A 21922-nucleotide genomic window follows, 5' to 3' on the forward strand; every position below is an offset into this window, starting at 1 on the left:
AATACTTCTAGAATAGTGTATGATTTACATCATAATTTAGCAATTTAAGGAAAACCAGAAAGCAAAATCATAATGTACTTGATTAAATAGGTTGGCAAAGTCATTTTTTTTTATCAATTATTTCCAGATTCATTCTCTTATACAGAAATTAATTTGGAACTTTAGGAAACAAACATGTAAAGAGCTTTATAAAACTTAATACACTACTATGTAAATGCTTTTGTTCAGTCATTTTTCAGTCTTTTTTTTTCCTTCAGTCTCTGACTCTTTGTGACCCCATTTGGAGTTTTCTTGGCAAAGATATTAGAGTGGTTTGCTATTTCCTTCTCCAGTTCATTTTACACATGAAGAAACTGAGGCCAACAGAGTTAAGTGACTTGCCCTAGGTCACACTGCTAGTAAGTGTCTGAGACCAGATTTGAGCACAGGAAGACAAGTCTTCCTGACTCCGGGCTCTGCACGCTATCCACCACGCCACCTAGCTGCCAAATGTAGCTAGCTGTAAATGCTAGCTACTGTCATTACTAAGCATTTAAAATAATTAAACAGAACTGCCCTTTTTGTCCTTCATTAAAGTCCACTCTGATTCTTCCTTGTGGCATGTGAAAAGACTATTCCCCAACCTGTCAGGTTCTTTACCAAGCTAAAATGTTTTGTATATGGGCTTGGTGATGGGTTACACAGCTTTCATTTAAGACAAGCCCAAATGAATTTGGAGAAGTGCTTCATACCAGGTTGGCTATGGAATGTCATTTAAAGCCACAAAAACTCTGAGAGATCACCTAGTAGATCTGGTGATGAGTTGCAATCTGCTCTGATAGAGGGAGTACCCATACCACCAAAACCACAGATCCCTGAAGTAAACGTTTTTGTGTTCATGACAGAGCTATGCATGTAGCAAACAGCTCACAGATATTTGCTGAATAAATGAAGTAAATGAATAAGTCTGCTGAATAAATAAATGAAATAAATCATATCAAGAAAGAGCCAAAAATTTCCTTCTTTTTGTAAAGACAAGCTTCTTCGCTCCATTAGCTTCCACAATCCATACATAGAACAAAACTTTTGAGGTACCATCTCCGTAAGTTTGACAAAGTATATTAAATAGAAACTGGTCTCATATTTTTGCATAAAAGTACATTTTTTTAAAAAAAGAGGTAAAACCAAATTAAAGATATGCAAAATAATATAAATTAAATGATGTACTCTGAATTTAATAGAGACTACAATACTCAAGCTATCTTTTTTTTTGCTTTTTTTTTTTTGGTGAGGCAGTTGGGGTTAAATGACTTGTCCAAGGTCACACAGCTAGTAAATGGCAAGTGTCTGAGGTCACATTTGAACTCAGGTCCTCCTGACACCAAGGACAGAGCTTCATCCACTGTGCCACCTAGCTGCTCCACCCCCCCCTTTTTTTAAAGGTAAACTAGGGTACTGTATGTTAGCAAAGCTTCCTTTTAATCCCTTTCATATTTATTACTTCATTCATAATAACTCAGTAATAACCATTATTAGGCACCTACTATACGCAAAGCATTACACTAGGTGCTGGGGGAAATACAAAGAACATGGTGCCTGCCCTCATAATGCTTACAATATGGCAAGGTGGAAAACAGAACTGATCTGTCTAAATTGGATTTTTTTTCCTAAACACATTAAACAATATGGTAAAGTGCCATACAAATGTACAATATTAGAAACCAAGCATATTTTGTTATGACAGTCTTGGTCATGATGAATTTGTACCCAGAACTACAGTTTTTTAAAAAGGACTACAGTTAAATAGATAAAATTAGCATAAACTTAGTGGAAATTGGACAGAATCTACAACTTAATATATGAAAATTGAAAAGGAAAACTTAAGAGGTATACTAACAAAGCACATGGTAGAAAACAAGTTTATTTTACCTGGCCACAGTGAATTTATCTGGAGGCAGGAGACGAGAAAGCTGGATGAAAATATGATTAAGAGATGCACAGAACCCACACCAACGTGCATAATACAGCAACAAAACATCCTAAGAGAGGAAACACCAGATTTACTAAAACCAGAGAGAAGACATAAAACTTACCACCTTCACTAAATCATCCCAAATTAGACATTTCAACCTTTGGCGAAAATGAGGTTAATTTCTATTTTGTATGGATATCAATAGAGGAGAAAACAGCAAATTAATGCTGCACTTAAAAAAAAATCATTGGGTTTAATAATGAGATGTAATATTAACAGGGATTTTCTTTATGTTCAAAAGCTAAATACCACTCATTCACACAAAAGTATTTTGAGAGGAAATCTCTTTGTAAAGGGAAAGGAGGTCTGATTTACCTTTTCGTGGAAAATACCTGTTTTCTAAGGACTACTTCCCAAAACGTATCAGTTGTTACTTCAGAAATTAGGTGCTGAGAAGGAAAATGGACAGTGTCACTTCCAATAAGGTGCCTTTTCAATGGACTGTAGAGAACGCTGAAGTTTTGAATAAAAGACTCTATAAAAAGAAACAATAAGATTATTCCTTTTCACAGTCTGAGTATCAGTAGCTGGTCTATTTTAATGTTTACATTTTAGAAAATTAATTTTTGAAATTATTTTTAGGATCAGATTTTAAAACTGCCTCACCCTGAAAATTCATAAAGGTGATAATAATTTTGAATTAATGGCACCAAGTTTACCTTGTAGCACAATATGGGTACTAGTGGTTAACATAAGACCACTTTCCATAATGTTATAAACTATCAATTTCAAAGATTAGGGATTCTGCCATTTTCTTAATAGGGCCAATTCACAAATTCAAAAGTGGAGTTGTATAAAAGGATTTCCAAAATAGCACAGTCTCTAAGACATGTCAACCTACAATACAATGACTTTCAAATGCATTACAATTACAGTGAATAAAATCAAGCAAGCATTCCAGTCATGGCTTTTGAGGGTTAATTTTTTTTTTTAAAGCACTGGATTTTTTTTTCTCCCTAGCCTTTGGCTTAGTGAAACATAAATTAAATTTCTGATTACATTTCATAAGGATTAAAAGATAAAATGGGTAAATGAAATCCACAAATATTCAAAGGCCTAAGTTTAGCTAATAGTAGTCATCCTATTAACTCATTAGCTAATATTGTTTTGCTACATTGTAGCAGCACTATTTCACATCTAACCTAGTCTATCCTCTTCATTCTGAGAGTCAAATATCTATTTCACGGGATATTCCAGTGAAAATATCCAAAAGCAAACTATAGGAGGAGGAAGATGAAGGCCAAAGAATGAATACTTCATAGATTAGCTTACCAGAACCAGAATGACTATACTTTTTATACTTTCTCTGAGCAGGTAATAATGTTGTGCAACAGGTGACTTCCCATAATTCATTACTGATTTTGTCAACAATGCTGTCAGCAATCAGCTAGCATGTTTAGGGTAAATGCAAGAAAAGAAGAAGCAACGGGCTAAAGATTCTGTCCAAGAACCTGTTTCAAAGTTAGTACATTATGATCTCATTGAATAAATGAGTTTTGCTAAACACTATTTTACAGGAAACATTTTAAAAACTACCTGATTCTTAACTATGTGGGTGTTTCTTACTCTAATAAAACCTAATATGCCAAAATATTTTAGAAAACAGAATTAGTGGATAATTATTTTAATTATTAATGGATTTTAAGCCCCTTACAAAGTATTGGATTATAGGGTTTCTTTAAATAGATTCCTAAGTGCATATAAACTATATTTTGCTTAGAAAAGTTCAATATATGCAACTTATCATGAACATGCCTAAAGAAAGTCACTAAAAATGGCTACTATTTATGGGAAGAAGGCTTAATTTTACTCTTCATGGTCTTTTATAGTCTCTAACACTTGAAAACCAAAATATAAAGTTTTCTTCCACAAATTCCTCCCTATCTAATCAGGGAAAGGATGACCTTCCTGATTCCAATGATGCTTAATTAAATAGCTTTTGAACACTAGTAACAATGTTGTCCTACACACAGGGCCTGATGAATTCACTGTTGCTAGAGACAGGCTAAAATTTAAAGATTTCTTGTTCTTGAGGTTTTGGAAAGGGATGACTCCTATTTGCTTGTCCACTTGCCAGGAGAGCAGCTTATGAGTACTTAATGGCAAGAAAATATCCCCAAGGCAATGATATAAACATAGCAGCTGGTTAAACATGATAGGGTATGGTTTGGTATGGACTGCTACAAATTGAATTTTTTGGGGGGAGTTAACCTGAATAAAATACTTATATTATTCTTCTGAAGAATGAAGTTGATGTAGCTAGTGACATTTCTCATTTACATGAGATATTCCCACCAAAACAGGTTCTGTTTACTTTGCCAGTCAAACACCTTGGTATCTCCTAATTAATGAGGGTATTCTGTTCCCACTGGATATCATCTTAGAAAATTTTCATAAAACCTTCCTTCATAATCACTGTCATTGTATTGGCTTGATTTTTAATGAAACATAGGACTAAGTAACAAATAGGTCCAGAATTTTGAGACTGGAAAGCAGTGTAAAAACAGTGGAAATAACACTGGATTAGGCCTCAGAGGGCCTGGCCTCAAATCCTGGCTCTCCACTTATTAGCTATGTGACTGTGGGAATGTCACTTAAGATCTCTGGATTGTTTCCTCATCATTAAAAAAAGGGTCTGGATTATAAGACCTGTAATGTCCCTTCCAACACTACTAAATCCTGTCATCCTAGCATTAAGCTAATTTAGTTATTTAGAAAACGACAATACATTACTGGCAAAAAGAAAAAGTTAAAAACTATGTAAAGATCATCGGCATCCTTTTAACCAACATCAACATTACCAACAATATTAAGAGGTCACCTCTATTCAAGAGTTAACATTATATATAATATTTGCAAAAGTAAAACTACCTATAGTACCTAGAGCAGGCTTTACAAGAGCTTGTTTGGGGTCCAAGATATAATGAGATTCTTCTTTTATGTCAACAATAGCAGCAAACTCTTTAACCTGAGTCGAACTTGATGCACCCAGCCTTTCCGCATACAACCAGAACAAATTTGAATCCAATAGATAAAGGTTCAAAGTCTTGTTGGTCCTGCAGCTCAGGCCTGTGATACTTGTGCTATTAATATCAACTTCAGGAAAGAGAGAGATGCTCTCCTCAATGTGAGGAACAGAACTTGGGTTATCAACCTTGCATTTCTTCTCATGGGAAGAAAATGCGATGGTAGGGGACTGAAAGATATCCTCTTCAGAATTAGTCAAGCCCCTATTCATGGTCCTGCAACATGCAGTATAATAGCTAAAAGGACTATAGAAACTTAAAAAATTGCTGCATTCTATGCTATCTGATGTAACTTGATAGAAGGTGTGTTCCTTGAGGTAGAATGAGTCCAAAGCTGCTGCTATCTCAAAAAAACTGCACTGTGGCACACTGACTTTACTTGGCTTAATCCCAACTGACTGGTTGACACAAAGCTCACAGACATTGTGGGTTTTTGAGATGGAATGCCATTGAGGAAGCACCACAGTATTGCAGCATGGGGACTCAGTTATTGAAGATGATTCTGCCAGTTGGACTGGGGGGCTGGATACCAGAGAATCCAATGCTGATGAATCCACATGTCTCAGATGTTGAAGTAGTTGTTCAACTACCTGACTTTTATTACAGTTGTTGTATTCCAAGGCCACTTCGGTAATCTAAAGAAAAAGTCATGGGGGAAACAGGATCAGTGAGATGTATGCTACTGACTTAAAATCCTTTCTAAAACATTTTATAATTAAGTGCCATGAGAAAGTTTTGGTAATAAGTATTGCCTTGAATATAAATTCTTAAAAGTGCATATTTATCACTATTGTGCAAAAACATACTAATATGACAATATTTAGGTTCCAGAAGAGACTATTTTTAAGGTCCCATGTCATGTTACTATCACAGAATCACATATATTTTTTCTAACTGGAAGAGATCTACTCCAATCTTCTCAATTTACAGGTGCGAAAATCAATGCCCAGAGAGTTTAAGTGGCTCACCCAGAGTCACAGAGGAAATTAGCAGCAAATCTCCTGTCCAGTCTCTTCACATGGTATTGTTAAGCTTCAAACTACATAGGATATTTTACAATCTGATAGTTATATTCTTCATCTTAATTGCCATTGATACTCCAAAATAACTTCATTCTGAAAATTTTCAGAACTCCTGATGAAATATTAGTAGCAAGTAAATTAGTGTCCAAATCACTTCTTTTGCACAAAGAGAGCATGAATTCATTGGGTAATTTTATCTCTCTTATTTGTTTATGGTCACCATAATGCTACACGCTAGCAATTTACACTTAAGTATCACTCAGTTTCATTTATAATAATTATACATATGCACACAGGTATAGGTATGCACATATCTAATATATACATGTGTGTGTGTTGTGTGAACACACATACATACATACAAAATATTGGCTAGTAAGTGACTGAGGCTGGATGAGCTGCCTCAACTTGAATGTATCCTATTGTAGATAAGGGACAACTGGACAATAAATCTTGCTTTTCTTTAGTTATAAAAGAAAGACAAATAACTCCACATAGAGGATATCAGTTTGCAATAATAGGAAAGGGGGTAAACATGGACTAAATCTTGCTAGAGTTAGATAAGATATTAAGATGTTAAATCACATGGAGTTTCTTCTTTAAAAAATGGAATACAATGAAGAAAATGACAATAAAGAAAGGAGATTCTTATTTTTTGCCCTTTTACTGTACAAGCAGTATTTTTAAAATCTTGGTTAAACGATGTTATGTAAGAGTCTAGTACCTGATGCCATATTTTATTACACAGGAACAAATAAGGAAAACTTGGCAACTTTAAAATGTTAGCACTGTAATTATCACTTCCGATTTACTTTAATTAGTGAAATTTGTAGGTCTGACCAAAAGAATCGTCCCATCACCTTAAAGATTTATGAACTGATATTGAGTGAATAAAAGAAAACCAAGAAAATAATATGTACACTTCCTACAACAATGTAAATGGAAAGACCAACAAAGGAAGCAAAATTATGTCCCATTATAATGACCAAATTCAGCCCTGGAGAAGAACCGAGAAAATAAATGACCCACCCTCCCTTCTTTGTAGGTGGGGTAGAGGGACTATGAAAGTAGAATACTACACGCACTGTCAAAGGTTATTAATGTGTCTGTTGATTTTGCTGAATACCTTTCCCCCCTTCTTCCTTTTTTATTTTTTGTAACAAATCATGTTTCATTTATTTTAATAAGAAGGTATATATTTGGAAGGAAAGGTAACATTAAAAACAAAATACAGAAAAAAAATTAAGAAATTATTAAGCTACTCTGCAAAAAATTGCTAATTACTACATTGGATTTTTTTGACAAGATACTAAAACATGAAGATAATGTTTGGCTACTTAAAACTGAAGGGAAAACTAACAAATTTAAGAATTAACCCCTTTTAGATGTTAGCTTTATAGCCTTTATCAATAAATCTGCTCACATAACTGACACTTTGAGAACAGGGAAGTAGAGTTGGGTGGATAACACCCAAGATTAGGTTCACAAAATCTGGATTCTCGACTGAGCTCTACCCATAATGCACTGCATTACTTGGACTAAATCACAACTTTTCTAAGCCTGTTTTTCCAACTATACGATGGAATTAATTAAATTCACAGGAATGTTGTGGGCTCTATTCCACAGGAAAAGTAACCATAATGTAAAGCAGTTATACAGATACAGGCAGAGTGTTTGAGGAAAAATATTACTAGTCAATACATGTTCTACTATGTCACGAGGTATATCCATATCCATTTTAACAGGGAAACACAGCTTCTACCCCTCTATCACAGCAACCAACCCATCCCTAATTTGAGCAGAAACTTAACATATTAAAATATTAAACACTGAAAGTTAACATTTACATAAATATTTACACCCAGAACTACTTGCTACTGCCTCAGGTAAACATATGACTTTTTTCCGCACGGTGCTCCAAAGTGTCACTGCTGGTCTAAATGAATAAAATCTCAATTAATTGAGAAAGTAGAAGTACATAGCTGAGCAGATAAAGTTTGAGTGGCCAAAATATTTAAAAGAAATTAAAATTTATTATTCATGGATCATCCCATCACAGTGGCATGAACAACAAGGAAGCTTTCCATTTGCTCCTCTTTCATTTCTCTCTCATTTTCCACACAATACAAAGTAGTGCCACATAATGGAATGATCCCTACAAAAGGTCTAAATGAGAAAATTCCAGCAACAAAATGATGGTCTTAGCTGGACAAGAAGTATTAAGTTCTCCTTTTCTTGAAGGGATAAATTAGGTTCACTCTGAAGAGACAAAGGTACTATGTAGTTAGCTTAGAGTGTACTGACTCTCTGAAATCTGTTCTAACCAATTAAGCCATCCTTGGGCAACAGGAAAATAAAAGACAGTAAATCTAATTTAGTAACTATCCCCAGGCTTTCTACAACTTCTTATTGCTCCCTATAACTGACTGCAAATGAACCATGTATAAAATAAACTTACAGAAAAAGGAAATAAATTGGGTAAAACCCAATACTGCTGATGGTAGGCAGCCACTTGAGAGCTGGTTTGGGTGTCTGACTTGAAAGTCGAAAAGCCAGGAAAATGTTGTTGTTGATGGTGCTAAGGTTGTACTTCTCATTCTGGATATTTATATGCAGAAACAAGTCCAATACTGCTTTGCTCCGTTGCCTTCTCTCATGTATCCCACTATCTATTTTGTGCTTATCCTTCCATCTTCTCAGCCATAACAGCAATAATGATGGTGATGATTAATAATAAAAGGCAAGAATAATCTCAGTCACTTTATGCAGCTTAAGTTCTTCTCCAGAAGGAAATTAGGAATGGTTTTGCTTTCCTTCACTCTCATCCACTACTAAATAGTTCTGTGCATCTAACCATTGCTGAGCTACACAGTGGTGTTGACCCAAGAAGTGTTCAGGTTTATCCCTGGCCCTTTAACCAGAGAAAGAAAAGCCATGGATGCTATTATTGGCACTGAATCAGCTATTTCACTGAATTATTATAAATTATGAATTAACAAAGTACAAATCATGATGTTTTACTACACAATAAATAGTTCTGAGTTACACTTTCATATTATGAGTCTTACCTCATCTAATAGAGGATGACTTTCTGCTAAAGGATTAAAAGGTATAAATAAAAAAAGTGCTGGTCCTTTCTTGAGTTCATTATTCAGGAGAAGACTTTTCCCTCCATGTGGTCGCAGCCATTGAACAAGCATTTCTCGGTTTTCTAAAGCCCATTTATAAATATTTTCAGCTGTGTAGTTCATTACCTCTCTGGGAAAGACCTTTGTATAAAGGGACACATGAGATAAAACCAAACCAATATCATTATCAGATATTAAAGAAACTATTCATAAGACGAAGTCTTATCTCAAAAGTTGAAAATATAAATTTGATAGTAATAGGATATATTAATTCACACTGATTATTTTACTCTTGATTCCTAGATTAAAATATTTTTGTCACTGACATTACAAATAACTAGTCCAACACCTTACCTAGATGCAATTTTCACGAAGTTGTCAAGTATGCATAATGAACCAACAAACACCTCTATTACATCTATGTCAATATACATCTAAGAAAATAAAACCAATTATACTATTTTTTCCCAATTTTATTGTTCCACAACAATAAAACTTTAGGCAAAACAACAGTATAGGAGCAAGTTAATTCCATATGAACAATGTTATAAATAGGCCAAATAACATCATATCATTTGCAGGTGGAGAGCTGATTATACTGAATGAATGAAAGAAAAATCTTGCTATGTGCCAAGCACTAGAGATACAAACAGAAAAGCCAGACAATAATCAATCACAAGAGCTCATATTCCAGTTGGAAGACACAACATATATAGCAGGGTTTAGCTGCAGTGAAGATGGAAATGACTTGATACAGAGTAGGGAAGCTGTGGTCTCAAGGCCACATGTGTTCCTCTAGTCCTCAAGTATAGCCCTTTGAATCCAAACCTCACAGAACAAATCCCCTAATAAAAGGATTCGTTCTGTAAAACTTGGACTCAGTCAGAAGACCAACCCCAAGGACCCAGAAGGCCACATGTGGCCTCAGGTTCCTCACCTCTGGAGCCCCTGCTTAGTGGTTCTCTGGGTACAGAATTAAGATATACTTCTCAGAACCATCAGACTAGCTGACACGTTTACCCTAATCCTCAAAAACTCTCAAAATGGACCAGAAGCTCATGCAAGATATTTATTATAGGAAATGTATATTAGGAAATGTATATGTGTTTTGTGATTCTTCTTCAGAATAAAAAAGTATTCATTTTTATTTATTTTATTTATTTACATAACTGTAAATTAAAATAGTCCGAGTGATGAAAGCTTTACTCTATGAGTCCAGTTGTTGTAGTGTTATTCTCAATTCTGCCAGTGTCATTATCTTCTAATAATGAATTTTTATCCCAGAATCTTTCAGTAGAAAAATAATCTGATCGATACTATTATACAAAAATACTAACAGTGATGGAAACAAAGATTACCATAGAGAAAAAGAAGGCAGACAGCTGGTAAAAGACATAGGGAGACAAATACATGGAAATATCTTTATGCCCTAAGGTGAAAATGTCAATATAGCTAACAGAATTATACAGTTCTAAGAAAAATAAAATGAAAACTGTACTATCTGCAGGATAAGAAGACTAAGTAAAGTAGCAAATAAAAATAAAACAATAGCTGTGAAAGATTATGTCAAAGATCTGGAATAACAGTGCCCTGAGGTGGTCTCTCCAAAATACAGCTAAGGCTGAGAAACATTAAGTTGAAAGAGAAATTTAAGGGCTCCCTAAAGCTCTCCAGAGATCAAGTAGCCATAACTCTAGAAGCTCTCCCGGGTGAACTGAAAGAGCTTAAACGTCTATAAGACCACCCTGGGAGAAAAGCTTATTATTTTATTGTTCTTGATAAATGGCGCAAAGTTTATTCTGCATAAAGAGTAGAAAATAACTCCTGGGAATTTAAGCACAAAGTGTTCCACAGATTTTTGCAATTTTATGCACCAAATGAAAAATAAGTCTTCGTGAAAATCCCAAGAATACAAAGTTCAATAAAAATTCAAGGTACCTCAATGTATCAATAATGAACATGGAATACTTACAAGTGATGTGTTGAAATGCCTATGTAAATACACACTTCCAGAATGCACCAAGGACACCAGTTTGGCAAGACGTTTGTTTGTGATAACACCAAAGCGTAATGTTCCTAGGTAATCTGAAACAGAAAGTGTTTTTTTGTTTAAAAAAGTGCATATAAAAAATAAAATGACCAAAAAGAATACTGATGTCTGGATGAATGGATCCTTTAAAAATAAAGCTTCTTTTAATAAAATAGGCCTGAACTCAAAGGAAGCCTGCAGGTCCTTGAGGGGCAACAGAGGTTTTTCACTCCAGGCAGCCTAGAGAGGAAATCTACAACCAAACAGACACCCACATTGTAGCCACCTCTGACAATTAAGTTTTGACAACAAAATGCACCACTGGAATATATTCCAGATATTATTTCTTACAGCATAACCCCAATAATTGACATTTTGTGCTCTTACACAAATTCTAAATAATTAAAAGTAAAGTGAATATATTATATTACTGCAGTTGCTTTGGCTGGGGGGAAAATAAAAACCAAAATGAAATTTCACAAATATTTAGAAAACCAAAAAGCCATGATATTCTTATGGTTATAGCCAATACTTCCCAAATTTAACAAATCTAAAAGTTATGTTCTGCCTTCTTATAATAAAATTTTAAAATATTTTAAAAGTAAGCAAACCACAGAGGCAAAAATACAGTATAATAGAAATAAACGTATATGCAAACAAGTATGCTACATATACATACATACACACAGAAGTAATACTGAATTTAACAGATGTGTTCCTTCTTATGTATAATTTTTTTAATGTTCAAAAAGTATACAAAACACAGAGGCAAAAATAAGCTACAGTTTAATAGAAATATCAATCTGTGGCAAGCTGGAGAGTAATCGTTCACATTTTAAAGCTGTTTTTCTTTACACAATATGATCTTATACATGTATATAAATACATATTTAAATGTCTATATAAATATGTTTAAATGGGATGTGCATGTACATATATATGTATGCATGTGCGTATATTTAAATGTATAATTAAGAGCTCCAGGGCCAATTTCAAAATTTAAATCTGAGGACAAAAAAAATTAAACAAACAACTACTATTTAATAACTAAACTGGGGTATAATGTGCACACATGCGCGTTCACACACATTTCATCTCTAAGTTACTGCCACTCTCTTCTCAGATGGAAAAGTAACAGTATTGCTTTTGGGTCGAATCTGTTCTCTGTAGTTTTCAAAGCACTTTGGTTATCTTTTTCTCATTTTGTCATTCTCTTCATCCATGTGCTCTAAAATGTCTTATGCTTTTGGGAACTCTAATATGTGAATTCTAGTTCCCAAGTTGAGACAATTCTTAGTTCAAAGTCTCACTCTGAAAGGCAGACACACTTAGCAAGAAGGAAGCATGAAATGGCTTATTTTCTTAGCCCCATTTTTAACCTGCCATTTTGAGATAAGACTAATAGAAACTATATTTTATAACATTGTTAATCATGCCGTAAATTACACATTTTACTGTTAAATGATGTCCAAATGTGCAGATATTAAGTCAGTATACCAGATGTGAGTTTCTGAAATATGTCAATCCTTTGTCAAATAAGTTTAGTCTTCTAGCAATAGAGTCACAAAGAGCTAGGACCAGGATAAAACAGAAATGGACATCAAGGATATGCTAAGCTCTTGGTGTAACAAAAAATGTTTTTCCAGTAAACTAATTTGTCATATGTATGGAGAATAACATGAAAGAAAAACTGGAGGAAAGAAGAGCAGCTAAGAAACTGTTCTAGTAATCCAAATGTGAGGTAATGAGGGTCTGGGAACTAGGATAGTAGCAATAAAAAAGGAAGGTAAAATCTAAGAAATTATGGGGTAGAATAATTGTTAGGGTTCAATAACTTACTGAAAGACTGCGCAGGGGGAAACATAAAAACAGAGAATAAAAAATACTCCAAAATTTTAAGTCTGAGGGGATGAGAAAGAGATGTTATCCCAATGACAGCAAAAGCTGGATAACACAGCTCCTCTCTGACCATAACTACCTGGCTCTCTTCAGCTATTCCTGTACCTCCCCTCTTCTAAACCTTTGGTTACTTGATTCCTCCTTGTTCTGGCCTCACGAAATTTCCTTCCTTGGGTGAAGTAAAGTCCCTTCAACTTGACACTGTGTAGCTGACAATCAGAAAACAATCGGAGCTAAACAATTTATTAGCAAAGCAGGCATAAAAAGCGGGTCAATGGTCTCTCCAGTCGATCCAAAGGCCCTAAATATGGAGTGAGATAGATTTTTATGTATTAAAAAACACTTAACTGGGAAGGCGGCCTAGCTATGCCAGATCTCAAAATATATTATAAAGCAGCAATCACCAAAACAATTTGGTACTGGCTAAGAAACAGAGTAGTGGATGACTGAGATAGATTAGGTACACAATACATAGTAGTAAATGATCATAGTAATTTAGTATTTGATAAACTCAAGACCCCAGCTTTTGGATAATAACTCACTATTTGACAAAAACCTCTCGGAAAACTAGAAAAAACTATGGCAAAACTAGGTATAGACCAACTTCTCACACCATATACCAAGATAGGTTCAAAATGGGTATATGATTTAGACATAAAGTATAGAATAGTTTACTTGTCAGATATATAGAGAAGGAAAGAATTTAGGACCAAACAACAGAGAGCACTACAAAATGCAGAATGGATAATTTTGATTATGTTAAATTTAAAAGGTTTTGCACAAACAAAACCAATGCAACCAAAATTAGAAGGAAAGCAGAAAGCTGAGAAAAAATTTACACCAAGTATCTCTGATAAAGGCCTCATTTCTCAAATATACAAAGAATGGAGTAAATTTATAAGAATACAAGTTAATCCCCAATTGATAAATGATCAAAGGATATGAACAGGCAGTTTTCAAAAGAAGAAATCAAAGCTATCAATAGTCATTTAAAAAATGCTCTAAATCACTGATTATAGAAATGCAAATTAAAACAACTTTGAAGTACCACCTCATACCTATCAGATTGGTTAATATGACAGAAAAGGAAAATGATAAATGCTGGAGGGGATATGGGAAAACTAGGATACTAATGCACTGTTGGTGGAGTTGTGAACTGATCCAACCATTGTGGAGAGCAATTAGGAACTATGCCCAAAGGGCAACCAAACTACATGTACCCTTTGATCCAGCAATACCACTACTAGGTCTATATCCTAAAGAGATGATTAAAAAACAAAAAAAGGAAAAGGACCTATCTGTACAAAAATATTTGTAGTGGCTCTTTTTGTGGTGACAAAGAATTGGAAATTATGGGGATATCCATCAATTAAGGAACAGCTGAATAAGCTATGGTATATGAATGTAATGGAATACTATTGTGTTTAAGACATAACGAATTTCATTTCTAGGATTTCAGAAAAGCCGGGAAAGACTTCCATGAACTCATTAAGAGTGAAATGAGCAGAATGAGGATAACACTGTATGCACTAACAGCAATACAGTACAATGAACAACTGTGAATGATTTAGCTATTCTCAGGAATACAATGATCCAAGGTGTCTTTATTATTCCATTTTACAGATGAGGAAACTGAGACAGAGGTTAAGTGACTCACCCAGGATCACATAACTAGTAAGTATCTGAGGCTGGATTTGAACTCAAGTCTTCCTGACCCTCAGTTCAAATCTAGCCTCAGACACAAGCTATGTAACCCTGGACAAGTCACGTAACTCTGTTTGCATCAGTTTCCTCATCTGTAAAATGAGCTGGAGAAGCAAATGGCAAACCACTCCAGTATCTTTGCCAAGAAAATTCCAAAAGAGTCACGAAGAACTGGACATGACTAAAAATGCCTAAACAACAACAATTTAATTCTACTAATTAACACTCATAGTTCATCTAAATTAGCCCAAATTCAGCATGCTCAGCTATGTTATTACCTATGCAAAGTCTTTTTGTTTCCTCAAACATTGAGAAATTAATAAACTCTAGAAAGTCCCAAAATACGGCTTAGAATATCTTTAATAAAATTCTTACTGGAGAAGGAAATTCAAATTTGTAAAATCCCATGTGAATAGTTCTTGGCTTAGCACAGGACATTCTTAAATGAAGAAGAATGATACCAACAAACATCATTGTGCATTTTCATATTCTTAACATTCACTCTGTTAAGCAGGATTCCAAGGCTTTAAAACAATAGAGGCTTTATAACTAAAAGAGTAAGCTATTCAGTTCTGAAAATAATGAAGCTTCAATATTTTAATACAGCTGGTTTGTTGAAAATATAAATTCACTATCAAATCCATCAGGAAAAGTACTCAATTTTATGATTATATTCATTTATCTCTGTTAAAAGATTGAAGATAAAGCAAAAAAAAATAGCAAGAAACTCTGCTAACCTGAAATTCTATTAACACTTTGTTTCCTCTGAATAGTAAATGATGTCCATAAAAATAACCCTGAGGCACTCTAAGAACATGAAGTACCCTCTGAATCAAAGAATAAATTTTGTTCAGTTCAGTTTTAGGGAGAGGCAAGCAGTCATACAGGCCTGGTCAGAGCCTCACCTCTGACACATACTGGCTGTGTGATCACACAATGGGTACTGTCAAATCTGTCAGATCCTCTGACTCCACACCCTGGACTTTCTATCGTATACTGCACAAGCAGTACATAGCTCAACACTGCAGTGAAATCAAAGGGATATGAGATGTTCTGAACAAATATAATTTGTGATGACTATCATTATTATTAATAATAATGTTGTCATTATGCTTTGCTAGTTATACCAAAACCTAATTCAAAAACCTTTTGTATTATATCTAGATTTTAATTAATTTAATTTCATTAATTGTAACAGTACTTTGAGCTATTTAGAAACAGGTCACAAATAAACAGAACCAATGAAAGATAGCACTTTTCACTTCTCTCTAAAAAAGGCAATACCTACTGATGAACTCTGAGTGCAGAATAAAGCATTTTTTCTTTATTTTTCTTGCTTTTCTTTCACAAGATGGTTATTCTGGAAATGTTTTGCATGACTCCTTATGTATAATGGATATCATATTTCTTGTCCTCCCGATGGGAGGAGGAGAGAGTGGAGAGAGGGAGAGAATTTGGAACTGAAAATAAAAATGTTTAAGTTAAAAAATTAAATTAAATGTATGTGGGAGATATCATAAGCAAGAGTAAGGCGATGGAAAAGGGCAGGACAAAAGCAAGGGACAAAGATTGGTCACTCTTCCTAGAACACAGAGTATACGAAATAACCTAAAAACAGAATGATAATCTGGAGCCAGAACATGGGAGGTTTTGAATGCAAGGATCTGGATTTGAGATGTTATTTCATAAGCAATGGTAGGCCCAGAAGATTTCTGAACAGGCAATACGTGTTCCAAGTAGTGTGATAGGAAGATTACTCAGAGGCAGCTAGACAGAGTGCCAGGCCTGGAGTCAGGAAGACTCATCTTGAAAAATAGCTTCAAAGAGTTAGGAGGAAGGATAAGTAAGAAGTCATGGACTCAAATTTCATAGAGAAAATCAGTGTAGGAGGGATGAAAATCAATGTGGAAGGAATGAGATTTTCATGAATGAAAGGTTGAGAGAATAAAGGCAGAAAGGCAACTTCTAATGAGAAGTTGTTTGAAGAGATCAATGTGGATCCATAGGGTTTTTTCTAAACCAACTTGGACTTTTAAAAGCTATGTTTGGAAGACAGCAGTGAGAGCAGTTAAAAAATGATAAATACAAGACTGTGGCCTGGTCCTATAAAAACAGTGTCAGGATTTTAGAGCTCCCAATAATTAGAGACTATCAAGGGACACTGAAGACATAAAAATGTTTCTGTTCACTATATCAGGAGAAAAAGGAGGATTAAAAAAGTGATATTACCACTGTCTGAAGTAGATGGGATAATTAAAACAAGGAATAAAATGGCAAAAAAACTCAACCCTCATTTTGCAACTAATTTTTCTTCCAAGAAGAATGGCTTTGGAACTAGAACTGATGAAACAAAAATGTTGGGGTTGACACCCAAGATAAATAAGGCAAGTCTCTAACTGTAATAATTAAGAGAGAATCTAATTGCTCTCAATGACTTCAAAGCATCTGGCCCAGATGAACTATACCCTCAGCTACTGAAAGAATTAGTGGATGTGACTGATGAACCACTGTTAGCGATATTTGAAAGATAACAGAAAACAGAATACTATAAAATTAGGGGATAAAACTTGTCCTCATTTTTAAAGATAGCAATGAAAATATACAAACTATAGGCCACTGAACTTGATCTCTATTCTTGAACAGACAATTTTAAAAATCGTTAGTGAACATGAAGAAAAGGAAATGATTAAGATGCGTCTGCATGGTTTCATCTGGTCATGCTGGACTAACCTTAATATTTTTTTAACAGGTTTACAAAACTAATAGTCAGGGGAATGACACATACACACACACACACACACACACACACACACACATATTTTGTTTACCTAGATTTCTGCAAAGCATTGATAAAACACCCTTACACAGTTCTTGTGGAGAAGATGGAAAGATGTCAACTAGGTGATAACACAATGACATGGGATTCTGAACTGGCTGAATAGAACTCAAAGAGTACCAATGTCAATTGGACTCAAATGTCAAAAAGTAGCAATGGTTCAATGCTGATCTGGCAGAAAGTCATCAGCAGGGTGCTGTAGGGATCTTCTGTCCTTGGCTTTACAGCATTTAAAAATTTTGTCAATGACCTGATTAGAAGCACAGATTCAAGCTCATCCAGTTCGCAGATGACAAAACCAGGAGAGACAACATACTGACTGAAAGGAGGAAAGATCCAAAAAAGACTTTTGCAGCCTAGAACATGAGACTGACTAATAAGATATTAACATAAAGTCAGTCACTTAAAGTCAAAAGGTCAGCTTCTTAAGTACAGGAAGGGGAAAGACCTAATTAGGCAGAATCTTGTCTGAAACATGTCTGGGAGTTTTACTGGACCATAAGCACAATACGAGTCAATGCTGTGATACGGCAGCCAAACAAAAGTACATCACCTTGAGCTACACTATGAGAGGCTTAGTTAGTAGGAAAAAGGTAAGAACAGTCCCTCTGTAAGTCTGCCCTAGTCAGAATACATATGGAACACTATGTCAGTACTTGAGTGCCACATTTAAGAAGGATATTAATAAGCTGAAAAGGACAGCAAACAGAAGAGTAAAAGGCTTTGAGCCCATGTCATAAATGGATTAGCTGAAGGAACTGGGAATATTTAGCCTGGGGTGTATTCAAATATATAAAGGGCTGTCATAGGAAAGAGGGATTAGACTTACTCTCTTTGGCCCCAGACAGCAGAACAGGGAGCAATGTTTAGAAGCTGCTAAGATACACATTCAGGGCTGCTATCAGGAAAAATGTCCTCACATTCAAAGCTGTCCTCATGAGGGAAGCTCCCCCTCCCTAAAAGGTCTTCAAGCAAAGGCCAGATGACCATTTATCAAGTAAGTTACAACAGGGATTACTTTTAGATATACATTGGATTAGAAGGCTAGGCTGCCAAAATCCCTTCCAACTCTTAAATTCTGTGAATCTGTGAATACCCATATCAATAAGCTTAAAGCTCTAAAGTATTAAATACTTTTCTTATAATAAAGAATTCTTCAAGACTGATCATTTAACTGAAGAGGTACCTTTTATAGTGTATAAAATTCACTTATGTAAATGCTTTATAGTACAAAACTATAACTACTCTTGTTTAAAGTTTGGGTTGTTGTTTTTTTTTTTGCTTTTTTTGGTGAGGCAACTATAACTACTCTTTTTTAAAGTTTGGGTTGGTTTTTTTTTTGCTTTTTTTGGTGGGTTAAATGACTTGCCCAGGGTCACACAGCTAGTAAATGTCAAGTGTCTTAGGCTGGATTTGAAGTCAGGTCTTTCTGACTCCAAGGCCAGAGCTCTAACCACTGCACCACTTAGTTGCCCCTATAACTACTCTTTTTTTTTCTTTTTTTTCTTTTTTGCTAGGCAATGGGGTTAAGTGACTTGCCCAGGGTCACACAGCTAGTAAGTGTTATGTGTCTGAGGCCGGTTTTGAACTCAGGTCCTCCGGAATCCAGGGCCGGTACTCTATCCACTGCGCCATCTAGCTGCCCTAAGGTTTATTTTCTTGAGATAACTATTTGATGGTATAGATTCTCCCACTTTTAAAGAACTTGACTTAACATAACTGCAAGAGCACATATTCTTTTTTAAATTTTATTAATTTATTTTGATTTATCAACAATCACTTCCATGTGCTTTTGAGTTGAAAATTTTTCTCCCCCTTCCTCCCCCCACCCTCCCCAAGACGGCACACAATCTGATATAGGCTTTACGTTTACATACCCATGACACATATTTTCACATTAGTGAAGTTGTAAGTAAAAATTAAAACCAATAGGAGGAATCATCAGAAAGATGAAACAAAACTCAACAGGAGGTAAAAAGAAGTGACAGCAATTCGACTTCCATAGTTCTTTCTTTGGATGTGGACAGCATTTTCCATCCCGAGGCCTCTGGAGATGTCTTAGATCCTTGTAATGCTGAGAAGGGTTCAGTTTAACAATATTAGTCATTGCATAACGTGGCTGTTATTGTGTACAGAGTCCTCTTGGTTCAAAAGCAGATATTCTTAAGGCATAAAAATAGGTATCTTTTCAATGAAGTATTATAGTCAGATTGTTACCACTATACTACTTTCTATTCATTGTTGAATAACTGCATACAAAACAACTATTTATTTGATAGACAGATTTAAATCCTGTTAATTCTCTGAAGTAATAATTATCCATCAAAATTTCAAAAACAAATAATTAGAGCACATCATAAAAAGGAGAGTGGCATCACTCTGAGTAAATTTTTATATAAAATGTTTTAATGTCTTAAATTAAACTTTTTACCTTTCTTTAATGAATGTAATGCTGAAGCAAAGAATGTCAAATAACCAGGAGGCTGGGGAGAACCACTGAATTCAAAATATCCAAGTACTCCAGGCTGCAAAAATAAGAATGAGAATTAGTTAGCTAGATACTCATACAGTATCATTAATATATTTCATGTAAAAATATAGGTATTTTAAAGTAAGGCCCATGCACAATTCAATTCAACAAACTTTCATTAAGTACCTACTATGTTTAAGGCACTGTGCTAACTCCTAGGGATAAAATACAACATAGTACTTCTCCTTAAACTTATTAGAAGGACTATGACATAAACACAAGTATTATGCTGAGTTTAGACTGTTATTCCTCCAGCAACACTGCTATGGAGATGTGGTGGGCTGGCAGAATGTCTGTGCATAGGCATTATTAAAGTCCCCTAGGTTTCCAAGGCTTTTGGCCCCTCAAGTATTTCCTTTCAGGAAGCCAAGCTATACTGAGAAGTGGAGGATAAGGACATTTGGCCACATTCAGGCTCCTTACTTCCCTGCCAAACCCAGAAGAAATGATCAGACTAGAGGAGAAGCAAGGCACTGAAAAGGCCACAGCAAGCTTTGGGAAAAGATCCTTTATCAAATGTCCATGGGCAGACTGGGACAGGCAAGAGGACAGATGAGCCCCAAATAGCAGCACATAGCTGGCAAAATGAGTGAAGCACATAATCCCTTTACTTCCCCTTCCTCCTTGAGAGCTGTTCAAGGAAACTCCTAATCCCTTCTACCTGTCCAAATAGGTTTTGTTTTGTTTTCCTGATTCCTCCCCTCGGATTGGCCAGAGGGGTTGGGGGGCTGTGAAGGAAAGGAAGAATTCAACCCCTCAGATTCAAGTCACATTCAGTCTACTATATCTTGTTTTAACATCGATCTGTACATCTATACTATTTGATGCTACAATTAAAGTACATAGTTATTAATAATGATTTCTGTGCAATTCTATAGACACAGTAACTCAGGATTCAGGGAAGGGAAGCTAGTCAATTTCAAACTAAAGCAGGGCCACGCTGGTTAGAGAGTTTATGCATTTTTGGTCTTTTGGGCATAGCCATACCTGCTATACTGTTTTTGAATCCAGAGGAAAATTTATCAAGAAAATGAGCCTGTGGGCTGAAAGATGAGGGGGCTGCTGTGGCTGTGTCCAAGTGCCCCTTTTTAGTACTGCTACTCATACCTAGAAGGGTTAATCAGCCATCCAACAAGCACACACAGTGTACTAGACACTGTTAAGTACTGGGGATACAAAAAAAAGAAAAAAATAGTTCCTACTCTCAAGAACATACCTCACATTATAAAAGGAGAGAGATAACACAGAAATGACTATGTATAAACGACACATACGGATAAATGGAATGTAATGGTTAGGGAGAGAGTACTAGGAAAGGCCTTCTGGAGACTGATTCCAGCTGAGTCTCGGTAGAAAACCAGGGAAGATAAGAGGTCAAGATAAGAAAGAAGAGCAATCCTGAAATGGGAAATATTCAGTGCAAGTGACAGTCAGGTCACATATCCAGCAAAGAGGCCAGTACAGCTGGATCCTAGAGTATATGGGGGTGAGGGAGAAAGGATAAAGTGTAAAAAGCCTAGAAAGATAAGAAGGGACCAAGTGGTAAAGGGTTTAAATCACACACACACACACACACACACACACACACACACACACACACACCCCTGCTCCATCACAAGTGGAACACAGGGTAGTAATACAGGCAAAAGGAGACAACGTGCTCTTAAAAATTTAAAGAAAAGAGCACTTACTTGCATGCAGGAGGATGGGGTATGGAAAGACTTCGACTTGAGTTGA

General features: G+C 35.4%; 1 protein-coding gene across 1 annotated transcript in view; it reads right to left on the reverse strand.

Annotated features, from left to right (window-relative positions):
• Positions 1-21922, reverse strand: part of TXNDC11 (thioredoxin domain containing 11) — a 62755-nt gene that overhangs the window by 4889 nt on the left and 35944 nt on the right. Inside the window, 6 exon segments of the mRNA XM_020972524.2 lie at positions 1909-2018; positions 2344-2486; positions 4892-5672; positions 9128-9328; positions 11160-11272; positions 20087-20180. Of these exon segments, the coding sequence (XP_020828183.2) occupies positions 1909-2018; positions 2344-2486; positions 4892-5672; positions 9128-9328; positions 11160-11272; positions 20087-20180 (1442 nt within the window).

Source organism: Phascolarctos cinereus, unplaced genomic scaffold (genome assembly GCF_003287225.1).
Source record: "Phascolarctos cinereus isolate Bilbo 61053 unplaced genomic scaffold, phaCin_HiC Scaffold_4;HRSCAF=312, whole genome shotgun sequence".
NCBI classification, from domain to species: domain Eukaryota; kingdom Metazoa; phylum Chordata; class Mammalia; order Diprotodontia; family Phascolarctidae; genus Phascolarctos; species Phascolarctos cinereus.